This window comes from Lithobates pipiens, unplaced genomic scaffold (assembly GCF_037356315.1).
Source record: "Lithobates pipiens isolate NorthernLeopardFrog02 unplaced genomic scaffold, aLitPip1_a1.2 Scaffold_19, whole genome shotgun sequence".
Lineage (NCBI taxonomy): Eukaryota > Metazoa > Chordata > Amphibia > Anura > Ranidae > Lithobates > Lithobates pipiens.
In genome coordinates this window covers 425151989-425164390 of record NW_027507764.1, presented here as the reverse complement: position 1 = coordinate 425164390, position 12402 = coordinate 425151989, and the positions used below count along the sequence as shown (strand labels likewise).

General features: G+C 45.0%; 1 protein-coding gene across 3 annotated transcripts in view; it reads left to right on the top strand.

Annotated features, from left to right (window-relative positions):
- Nucleotides 1-12402, top strand: part of KCTD1 (potassium channel tetramerization domain containing 1) — a 218682-nt gene that overhangs the window by 91477 nt on the left and 114803 nt on the right. The window contains exon 1 of one of the 3 annotated variants that reach the window (XM_077492603.1): nt 10020-10119. The exons of the other annotated variants lie outside the window; for them this stretch is intronic. Within the exon in view, the coding sequence (XP_077348729.1) occupies nt 10117-10119 (3 nt within the window). The 5' untranslated portion in view covers nt 10020-10116. Of the gene's footprint in view, nt 1-10019; nt 10120-12402 lie in introns of those variants that run through there. 3 annotated transcript variants of the gene reach the window in all.

Genomic DNA, 12402 nt, shown 5'->3' with positions numbered 1-12402 from the left:
TTCGTAAATCAACCCCAATGTGTCCATGTACATACAGGATTTTAGGAACATTTAGGAGCTGCTGCAATTAGGGGAGGTTCAACCTCCTGAATGCAGAAGAATCGCGTTCAGGATAGGAATGTTTTGACCACCGGCTGTAAAATCGCTGTGCTATTTTGCTGCGTTTTGCATTTTCCTGCGACCAGGGGTCAAAGTAGGCTATGTGTACAAGAAGCCTAATGCCGTGTACACACGACCGGATTTTTTGAATCCGCTGGGCAATTCGGCCGTGTGTGGGCTTCATCGGACCTTTGCTGTCTAAAAATCAGGCGGACTTTAGATTTAGAACATGTTTCAAATCTTTCCGATGGACTCGAGTCCGGTCGAAAAATCCATTCGTCTGTATGCTAGTCCGACGGACGAAAACCAACGCTAGGGCAGCTATTGGCTATGAACTTCCTTATTCTAGTATGGTCATCTGTCATCACATTCAAATCCGTCAGACTTTGGTGTGATTGTGTGTGGCCAAGTCCATTCATTCGGAAAGTCCATCTGAACTCCACTGAAAAGACCGTCGGACCTAGTCTGCCGGAAAGTCCGGTCGTGTGTACACGGCATTAAGGTTCTTAAAGTTTTCCAAACTGTCCAGGAGAGTTCATATAGCACTTGTCCCATCCTGATTGGTAGCCCAGTTGTTTCCTAAAGGCAGCTCTCTATGTTGGCTGTAGCTCCACCCCGGAACACAGTTCTTTCCATAGAGGACTGTGTTGTGAAACGGTTGTCTCTGGTCTGGTTAGCAGGGGAGTGTGCCCGGTTGCATTTGTAAGTATTCCTGGGAACACTCCCTTAGCCCTGGTTTACACTATAATTTTCATGTGAATCATACAGGAACCGTACCACATTCCTGTGTAATTCACAAGCCCATTAATGTTGAATGAGCTCAAATCGTACTGCATCGCACAATAAAGTGCAGACACCTTTTATGAAGCTAGGCCGCAACTGCATTGCATGGTCATTTTGGACTATGCGATCCGGTGCAGGCAACCCACACTGTGTTTGCGACCGACCCTCTTGTGGTGTCGTTAATTTTGTATTGACACCGGCAGTGGATTGCAAATGGGGGGGTTGGTTATTTACTAAAGGCAAATCCACTCTGCACGACAAGTGCACTTGGAAGTGCAGTCGCTGTAGATCCGAGGATTACAAGCAAGGAAAATAAAAAACAGCATTTTAGCTTGCACATGATTGGATGATAAAATCAGCAGAGCTTCCCCTCAGATCTACAGCGGCTGCACTTCCAAAAGCACTTGTAGTGCAAAGTGGATTTGCCTTTAGTAAATCAACCCGGTAGTGTGATTTCAATGCGGTGCTGGAAATGAAGAGGGATTGCCGCTTTTCCCACACTGCATATGTGTGATGGGGCTTAAGGCTCTTCTCACACTTGTGAGATTCCAAATGCGACTTTGGAAAAGGTTCCTGTACTAATTTGGTGCAACTCCAGCGCAGTTTTGGTCCTACTATGGGGTGCCATGGCTGCCTGAATACAATATATGGTAATGGAGATTCCTCCATCAATGCCGATAGTGTGAATGGGGAAAATTGACAGATTTTCTCTCATTCAGCCCACAGAATGAACAGGAGAAAATTCAGACCTCTATGGCTACCTTCTGTACTATCCAAGGTCAGTAACTTGGATGATATTAAACCAGAATACTAATATTCTTAGCAGATCAGTAATGGCAGCTTGTACATTTCTCTCACTGTCATAGCATATCATTCCGTGCACATTGCTAAACAGTGCAAAAAACTATTTCATTTGCGGAACATTTCCAGACCACCTGCCCTCATCATTTAGAAGCTGAACGCTTCCTCTGGTTTTTTACAGGTGAATAGGAGTATATAGCTCAGTCAGTGATGTTTAGTGATCAGAGTGAATGCACATCGTTTTACAGAATAAAGCTGGAGCTACATGGGGTATTTTTTTGTTTTGGAGACTGAAGCAAATCTCCTAGTGCAAAACTTCCTTTTTTGTACCAGTGCAGGCGATTATTTGGCCTTCAGGAGATGTATATCGCAGGAGATTGGTCTCATGGGATATATTTAAAGAGGTAAAATCACCCAAGAATTTCCTAAATGAGCAATTAGTCTCCTGCTGCCATTCAAGTCTATGGTGTAGAGAGGAGTTCAATCGCTAATAGTTTCTGAAACACTATTACATTGCAGCATTTATTCAAAATCTCATGAGAGCGATCTCTTCGTTTTGTATCACATTACTTTTATTGTGAGTTCCCACACCAGGGATTTTCGGAAGGATGATTGAGCGATCTATCCCCCTCTCGCCTCTCTTCTTCTTCTGTTGTGTTGAGTAAGAGAAGAGATAAATAGCTTAAGATGGAACTTCACTTACATCCTGAAAAAATGGACAGTTAGAAATGTTATTACATGGCAAGTATAAAATGCATACTTAGGGGTCCATGCAGGCTTGTTTTATTTTGCAGTCCTTTAAAATTTCCAGTGCCTCGTCTTTTCTGCATTGCCAATTTGGGTCAGGGCACATCCCAATCCTTGCCACCAATCCTGTGCTCTAATGGGAATCATCTAGTTTACATGTTGTCCTAGTAGCAGCAACATGTAAACCAAATTCTTCCCACTATGGTAGCCTTTCTCAGCCCTTTTCAAACACAAAAGAACCCTTGAAATAACTTTTCGGTCTCAGGAAACCCCTGCTAAATATTACAATAGCTACAACTCATGATACATTAGTGCAGGGGTCTCAAACTGGCGGCCCTCCAGCTGTTGCAAAACTACAAGTCCCATTATGCCTCTGCCTGTGGGAGTCATGCTTGTAACTGTCAGCCTTGCAATGCCTCATGGGACTTGTAGTTTTGCAACAGCTGGAGGGCCGCCAGGTTGAGACCCCTGCATTAGTGTGATGGTCAGTGGGAAGAATGCTCCTTACACTTGTGATCACAGGGAAGAATTACCCTCTTAGGCCTACACTACAGTCCATTTAACATGGTTTACTGTGGGTCACGTTCACATCTGTGCATTTTATGGAAAGGGCAAGGGACCAGCAGGTTGTGTTTTTGGTTCCATAGACTTCAATGGATAAACAATGTATTGCAAAATGCATCTGGAATATGCATCAACTGCAACCTTCATAGGTGTGAACCAGGCCTTACAAATAGCTAAATCGATCAATGGTGTCAGTGGGAACTTATCTGAGAGACAGACACTTCTCATTGCTCCTGGAACCCATAGCATCTTCTGGAGGAACTCTACTTCAGAAGCCCTGCACTAGAGTGTTGCCTATACACAGTATGTGTGCCTCATGCCCACAGAGGCATAGTAATGGCAGAGTAAACATTGCCAGGTACCTCCTGGTGCTGTAGTATGCATTACTTTACTTTATGCATTGCCAATGTATAAACCAAATGTTTCACCTCTAGAGAGTCAGGTGTGCATTTGTGGGATTGACAGTGCACCTAATCTTATGGGACTAATATCCTAACTACCATCGGAAATCAACCTCCAAGTAGCACTTAGTAGCAATTTTTCCCCAAAGAGATTTTTTTTGTCAGTCTCTGATATAGGCCCATGCCAAAACATGCAGGTGTTCCAGCTTGTACCGCTGTGCTTTATCCTATTACTGTTTCACAGAAGACGATGCAGAAATGTACACGTGTTTGCACCTGATTGACCCCTATAGTGATAATTAGAACTAATCATACAGCCACTTTATTAAATCCAGAGAAAAGGATTCCACAGATAAAAAAAATACGCAGATTGCAGCATTTATTATTTTGTTTAAATTTAGACCTCAATCATATGGCAAAAAATCGACCTTGTACAGGAAGTAATTTGTGGAAAGCTGCAACTGGAGCCCCAGTAAGTGCGGACGTCCGCTGTCAGGAAGCCTGTACAAAGCAATGACAGGCTGACAGAGACAGCAGCTACCTGCCAGCGTTCGGAAGTAATCGCATAGGAAGCTGTTAGGCACAGATGATTATCCTTGGATATAAGCTTCTTGTACAGATTCTCCACACAAATTTGGGCCCCTGGTTACAGTCTCTGTAAGTTACTTGCCGCACCATGGCCGATTTGGCTGTGTGAATGAGACTTTAGTGTATAGAGTTCTTTAAGCCATGCAAATTTTAGGATCACTAAAGTATAACGAAATGCAAATGTTTTCGTTTTGGATAGGGTGGAGAGGGATTAGAACTGCCAGTTTTTTTGCTTTCTCTTTCCCCAGATTCACCTATTTTTGTTACCAGTATATGTATCATTATCATTGAAAGTGAAAGAAAATCCTAAATTGTGGGTTGTCTTCAAAACAGTAATATAGGGGAAATCTACCAATGGGGACACTAGTTCTGGTGCCCACATGTCCAGTAAAATCACCTTTATTTCAGCAAGTCCATAAAACATGTCCAAAAACACAAATAGAGAGGAACAGCATCACCCACTAACGCGTTTTACGGTCCCTTAGTGCTTAGTCATAGCTTAGTGAGTTATGACTAAGCACTAAGGGAGCGTGAAACCCGTTAGCTAGTAATGCTGTTCCCTCTGTGTTTTTTTACATGTTTTATGAACTAGCTGCAATAAAAGGTGATTTTACTGGACGTGCAGCCAACCAGAATTCTTTTTTTGCTCATTGCAATCTGTGATGAACGGGGCCAGCACCTGGTCTCTGTGTTATTGGAGGTGAAGATGGGAGACTGACCTCGAGAAGCGTTCACACACATCTATGCTAGGGATTACATGACTTTGGAGGGATGTTCTCTCACTTCCTGTTTTGGCTATGGGAGAAATCGGATATGGGATCTCTCCAATGGAACACTGATTGCAAAAAAAAAAAGTTACAGGGTCTATAACCCTCCCTTGTTTTCTCCAGAATAAAAAAAAAAATAAGTTTTACTAAAGTTCTACTTTAATTTTCATTTACATTATGTATCTCATATGGGAGCAGCAGAATACCTTAAAACCAGGATCAGCAACCTGTCAATCGGGATTGGCAACCAGTCGATTGCGATCTACCCGTTGATCGCGGCCTGGTGACAGGTAGATTGCATCTCTGCAGTGCTAACTGCAAACTGTTTCTCTCTAGTGGTAGAGTGAACTGGGCGAAAAGTCCAGAGCAGGGACAGAGACAGCGTGGGAGAGCAGGGTGAGAAGTGGGAGAGCAGGGTGAGAAGTGGGAGAGTAGGGTGAGAAGTGGGAGAGCAGGGTGAGAAGTGGGAGAGCAGGGTGAGAAGTGGGAGAGTAGGGTGAGAAGTGTGAGAGTAGGGTGAGAAGTGGGAGAGTAGGGTGAGAAGTGGGAGAGCAGGGTGAGAAGTGGGAGAGCAGGGTGAGAAGTGGGAGAGTAGGGTGAGAAGTGGGAGAGCAGGGTGAGAAGTGGGAGAGCAGGGTGAGAAGTGGGAGAGCAGGGTGAGAAGTGGGAGAGCAGGGTGAGAAGTGGGAGAGCAGGGTGAGAAGTGGGAGAGTAGGGTGAGAAGTGGGAGAGTAGGGTGAGAAGTGGGAGAGCAGGGTGAGAAGTGGGAGAGCAGGGTGAGAAGTGGGAGAGTAGGGTGAGAAGTGGGAGAGCAGGGTGAGAAGTGGGAGAGCAGGGTGAGAAGTGGGAGAGCAGGGTGAGAAGTGGGAGAGCAGGGTGAGAAGTGGGAGAGCAGGGTGAGAAGTGTGAAACATGAGAGGATACGGCACGGCAGAGCAGAATGAGAAGCTCGAAGCAGGGAAGTAGACAGCACGGCAGAGGGGGGTAAGAAATCCAGAGTCTGGGAGGAGAGAGCTGAGCAGAGCAGGGTAGGAGACTTGCTCTTGCATTGAGCTCCCGGTCTCACCAATGCAGACGGCATGTGTGTTTACTAGAGGTGTTGCACTACAAGGTTTTTGTATGTGTGTGTTACACAGTGGTAAAGAAGAAGAGAGCCCCCCTCCCCGCTCCGGACTCTGAGATGCTCCAGATGCATATGCTATCTGGTTGCAGGGAGGGGATTGGTGTCTTGCAGTCCTGTACACAGGGGAGAAGGGTAGAGGGGAGGGCAAGGGATGAGGCAGTTTTCTGGTTTTCTGAGATCTCTAGTGAGGAATATGGGCAGGGGATTGTCCTGAACAAAGTGAGTCAATTTGGGCAGATTTAGACATGTGTCTTAAGTCTCCAAAAAAAAATTCTGAAAAACTGCGCTCAGATCCTGGTCACAAATGTAAATATAAAAACATATATAAAAGTGCGTCTAAGTCTCACTTGTCTCTGAAGCCTGATTTGCATTCAGATCGTGCTTCAGAGACTGCCCGCAGGCAATGAGGAAGGGATGTAACACCTTCTTACCGCCTGTTTTAACACCATTTTTGCCCACAATCATACCACACTACATGCGGTTGTGGGGTGTTTGTGGTGCTTCTCTGTCTACCTGAATGTGTAGCATTCTTGCTGTCTGCAACTTGTTACGTGACAGGTGAACTTTGTTATGGGGATGAAGTGAAGCATCGCAGCCCCGACATGTAAGCATACCCATCTGCTGCCTTTTGCAGTTTGTGGGAGGCAGTTGGCAGCGGCAACAATGCATCTCAACCACATATTTTTTGCTGACCCAAAACTGCAAGTCTAAACAAAGCTTTTGGTGGTACTTTGAAAAGTAATGTGTGCGTTAGGGCTCGTTAACACTAGCTGTTGGGAGGCAGTAATGATTGAGCCGCAGTTTTACGACCTCCCAACCGCTCCCACTTTAGCTGCAGAGGCAGCGGCCGGGGGTGTATACATGCTGCAGCCATAATGCTTTGGTTTGTGGCCGTGGCAGGAATTATAGCTCCATACTTATTATTTTGGTCATGTTAGTAAATTTCTTTTTCTAGAAAAAAATAAACAGGAGCAACTCAGTGTTTGTTAACCTAAAAAAATAAAGATCCTGTTCCTTTAAAGCTTGTTATACAGCACGATGCTTGTGCTGTGATGTCTGGCCCCTTCTATCACCTGAAATACCTGGCTGATCCTACCAGTTTCTGCCCAAATGATTGTAAACTGACCACGGTATATCATGGCTGCTGAGCTCCGTCATCCACTGTGTCTCCCGTCTCTCCTCTGTGCTCTCCTTCTTCCCCTCCCCCTGCCTTCCCTGCCTGTCAGCTCCATGTCTGTGCCGCCCCCTCCCCTCCTGCTGCTCAAATTAGGTTAAATTTACCTCATGTGCTTGGTTGATTCATGTAATACCGGCCTGTGACTTGCTGGCTCTCTCCTTTCTCTCATCGCAGCCGCAGTGGGCGGGGAAGCCTCTCTCTTCCTCCCCTCCTGACTGATGAATCCTCGGCCCACGGTAGCTTTTTAGGCCGAGAGAGAACAGAGCCGGCAGGTGACGTGAGCGCCAATCTGCATTCTGTAAACAGGTATATACCTGCATTTGTTTTTATAAAACACAGTCACAGGGGGACATTACATGAATCAACTGTGAGGATAATGTAAATTTAACCCTGTGGTTTAAGGACCAGGCTTTTTTCTGACAATTTAACCACTTTAAAGGCTGCTTTCACATTGATCAGTTTTTCTTCCACTTTTGCATAAAAAAAAAGGGAAAGAAAAACGCATGACTGCAAAATCCTATGGAGCTCTTCACACTGAAGAGTTGTGGGTCCACTGCATTTTGTAAAATCCTGCTTGCTGCATTTTTTTGTGCATGTTTGGTGCAGTAAAAAAGAACGTACCTCCCAATCAAAATTAATGAAAAATGCATCAAAAACACTCATGCGGTTGCGTTTTTGAAGTCACATGCCCTTTTACACAAGTGCAAAATGTGCATATGCATTTTTACAACATTTTTGCAATGTAGCAGTGTGAAAGTAGCCTTGGGGCCCATCCACACCTAGCATTTTACTACAGAACACTGCAACATGAGGTGTAGGAGAATTGCTGTTGATTTTGGATTGCACCTGAAGACTGGAGATAAACTCAGGCATCCCCCAAACTCATCTCCAGCAGAACTCCAAACTTTTTCTCTTTTTTTTTTTTATTATTCCAATGAGTTGCAGGCTGATCATCTCGTCCCCTGCAGCCTGCCCCTTTGTTTACATCAGCTGTGGGGTGGGAGTGCTCATTGGAGTAAAGTTCTGTTAAACCACTTTTACACTGAGGCACTTTCACGCTAAAAAAAGAGCCTGAAAAGCTCACGAAAACGTATTTTCATTAAAAATCAATGAATGCTTTCACACTGGGGCATTGCACTGGTAGGGTGGTGAAAAAATGCTCCTCTCCATTCAAATTAATGGAAAGCGCTGCTCTCCAAAAGTGCTCAGTGTTTTACAGGCAGTTTCCAAGCGTCTCAGTGTGAAAAGGGCCTTAGAGATGAGTTTGGAGGACGCCCAAGCTCATCTCTACAGAAGACACATCCACAATGATGTGCGTTGCAGGGTAATGTGGTAAAAGAAATACAACAGGAGCTTCTTGATGCATTGGGGCTCAGTAAAAAACAAACAATAGGCTGCAGTAAAGCTGAACACCGCTAAGCACAATAAAGTGCATTGCTATGCAAAGGATATATTGGTATAGAATAGTGTGAACCAAGCCTGAGGCTCATTTTTAAAAGCTAAGAAAAACGTATTGCTTGCTTCACAGTTTTCTAACCTAAATTGGTAATTAACTGGATCGCGGTGCTGTAGACCAGTGGTTTTCAATCCTGTCCTCAAGTACCCCCAGCAGGCCATGTTTGCAGGTTTTTCTTTATCTTGCACAGGTGCCTTAAATCAGAGTCAATGGCTTGGTATTTTGGACAGCTATTTTATCGAAGAGAAATTCCCAAAACAATTTTAATCTTGAATCGAGTTGTGAGTTCAAATTGATTTTTTTTTCCCCCCTTCAGAGTTTCCGTAGCAGGGTCCAGAATGGCGCTTGATACTGGGTGCAGACATGTGCACTGTGTCTGAGGCTCTGATCCTCGCAATCCTCCTATTATTGCCCTCTAAGGATGAGTTCCGACGTGTTTGCATACAGCACGTGCAGAGCCCACCAGGATGTCAGTACAGCACTGCGCTAATCACAGGCAGTGAGACATTTCCCGATCTCTGCAGCCGCTCATCGAGGCGACATCTCACTGCCTGTGATTAGTGCTCTGCAGTGCCGACTTCCTGGCGGGTTCTATGTGTGGCGTATGTGAATACACCAGAGCTCATCCTTATTGCCCTCACACACGACCCTTCTGTGTCCCCTAGTCTCTCTGGTGTGGGACCATGAGCAGGGGAGAAGTTGAACTGTCAGTCAGCCGCCCGCGATCCCTGGACGTCGCAAACTAGGCCGAAGCCACAGCTTCGCCTTAATAATCCTGCCCGCAGCTGTGATTTATGTTAACAGTTCCTAGCAGTTAAAATCGATTTGAATCGTAAATTGAGTTTTTTATAAAAATAAAAAATAAATCACAGATTTTTTTTGGGGGGGAATCGCCCAGCCCTACTAAACATGGCCTGGTTGGGTAAGGATGGGAAGGAAGTGGGCACTGTGCTAATCACAGGCCAATGTGTGGCTGCAGAGATTGGGAAATGTCTCACTGCCTGTGATTAGCACAGCGCTGACTTTCTGGCGGGCTCTACACGTGGGCTGTGCGAACACGCCAGAGCTCATCCTTACTGTTGGTGGTATATGAGGAGAGGGTTGAGAAGCACTGCTGTAGACAAAACAGTCGCTTACTTTTTCAGGGTGAATCACAAAGGAGGAGTGCGGCTCTTCTTCAACCCTTCTGTGAATAGCTCTGATTTTGGTTTAATTAAACTTAAACAAAGGGCCCTAAATGTATCAAGCAATGTAGTAAAATCAGTCTCTTAGCAGCTTGCTGGCCCTCTTGTATTGATATGTTTTGTGGCATCCTCACACAGATACAGACAGCAGCTGAGTATATCTCATTATAGCTGAAGCCATTGGCACTAGTGTGCTCACTCTGCTAGTATTAGCAGTTGGAAGGTTGCACTGAAGCTGCTATTCATCTAGACCAGTATTTTCAATCAGGAGAGATCTTTTGCTGGACTTTTGATGTGGACCTTGATTTGACAGATCTGTGTAATCGCAGCCATACCACACCAGCACCTGTCTGAGTGGCAAGCTAAAGAGTCTGTAAAGTGGCTTTTCTTTCATTTGAGTCCCTTTGTTTCAGATCTACAAAGCAAATGGTATGGATAGCTTGTTAAGAGCGGATTGTTTGTGTAGGAGCACTATGGAGTAACCGCCATCTAGTAACCACTTAGTGCTGGCAGACAAATGGTAGAAAACTGTTATGTCGCGCTGTGAAAGTGCAAAGGCTGTTTATATGCTGCATTTCATCTTACTTGGAATTCAAATAGTGTAATATTTTTCCTTTCCTTAAGTGGCTGCTAATTATATATTATTCATGCAGTAGTAGAGAAAAGCTGATAATTGGGAGATGAACATTTCTGTGAAAAGATCTTATTTCTGAAGTTCGCTTATCATTTTCTTGAAAAGCCAATATACATGAATGTTTAACTGATGAGGAGAAGGGTATTAAATTGATTGGCTACTTTCTGGTTATTGTGGGCAATAGATGATATTTTTATAATTCAATTTTGGGTATCTCAGACCTGTTTCACACTGGTTTCTTGTATAAGAGCAATGTGAACAGCAAGCTTTTAGCCTGTGTTCCCATTATAGCCATGTGTGAGCGATTCCAGCGCCAGGTTCCCGCATCGCATCTCCCCCGCAGGTTAGTTCACACTGCTCTCGGCGAACCGCTGTGGGTGTCAATACACTAATAATGTCACTCCCAGATCAGTTAACAGATCACAGTACAAACTGTGCATTTGGAGAGCAATCAGATCGCATGGGTGTGTACATCCATGCGATCCAATTCCAGTGCGGGAAAAAAAACTCCCTGCACCTTTTTCTATGCAAATCCAATGTGAGTTGAGCCATACAAACTGTATGGCTCAACTCATATTGCACAGACATCACATGTGATCTGTATAGCAGTGCGAATCACATGTGATGTCTGTGTTCGCTAAGGATGAGCTCCGACGTGTTCGCACACCCCATGTGCAGAGCCCGCCAGGAAGTCGGCACTACGCTAATCACAGACAGCGAGACATTGTGCCAATGCGCGGCTCCAGAGATCAGGAAATGTCTCACTGCCTGTGATCAGCGCAGTGCCGACTTCCTGGTGGGGTGTGCGAACACGCCGGAGCTCATCCTTAGCGAACACAGACATTGCATGTGATTCGCACTGCTATGCAGATCACATGTGATGTCTGTGCAATGTAAGTTCAGCCATGCAGTTTGTATGGCTGAACTCACATTGGATTTGCATAGAAAAGGTGCAGCCGGAACTCATCCTTAGTGATTGCTATAGTGTGAACTCAGGCTTAAGGGACCATACAGATCCTAATGGGATTGTTCATGGCCACTTAAAACAAGCTACCTGTAGGCTTCCAACAAGCTTCAAGGAGAGCTGAAGCCTGCTAACAGCTTGTTTAAAGGGGCCATCAACACTCCTATTAGGATCTGTGTTTAACATTTACAAACTGGACTTGAATGTTACATTAAAAGCTTCAACAAAGCTTGCTGAAAGCTCTGCAATGCTTTATCAAAGCTTGCAGTTCACACTGCCCTTATACAAGTTGACGCCCATGTAAAACAGGCCTTAGAAGCTTTGTATGAATTGTGAACAAGTGTTTCTAAATTGCAGAAAAAAAAGTATTTGGGAGTACAAGGCCATGGCGGCCTTTGCTGTAACCGCTGTAAGTGAAGCCCCTTCTGTGCTTGAGAAATCTGCATTCACAGTAAGCAATGTGGGGCCTCCATATGCTTCTGATGTAGGGATCGTTGGAATTAAGATTGTAGCTAGAGCAAATAGTAGTGTACACAGGTAAAGCTGGCCATGCATTACACAATTATTGCCAGAAAATATATATATATATTTTTTTTGCGGGCAATTTATCGGGGAAATGGCTGGTGTTGGCGCTTCAATCATCCTGGCACCATGGTTGTTATGGTGTCAGGATGATTGACGCACATTATTTCTATTATTACATTGTTATATAAAATGAAAGGGTTCAACTCACCCTAATGCAGAATCAGTGGGAGCCCTGAGTGTGTCACTTGCCACCATCTCCTGCAACCAGATGCGGATTGTCACTTGCCATGTCACCTGCCAGAAGTTGCAGGTGGTCACTTGCCACGTCGCCTGTCACCAGATACAGATTGTCACCTGCCACACGTTGCAGATTGTCACTTCTCTGCTACAATTGTCACTTTCCTGCTAAGGTGGGGGTTGTCACTTCCTGTGCCCCAGAATGAAGTCAGACAGCAGAGAGATGATGTAATTTCTCTGCTGTTCATGGCTGTCTGCTCAGTGAGGGTGGAACTGCAGGGATGCAGGGCGGGCGCCGGGTGGTGAGAGATGATGCCACCCCCTGGTCCGCTGATTGGCCAGCCGTCCGCTC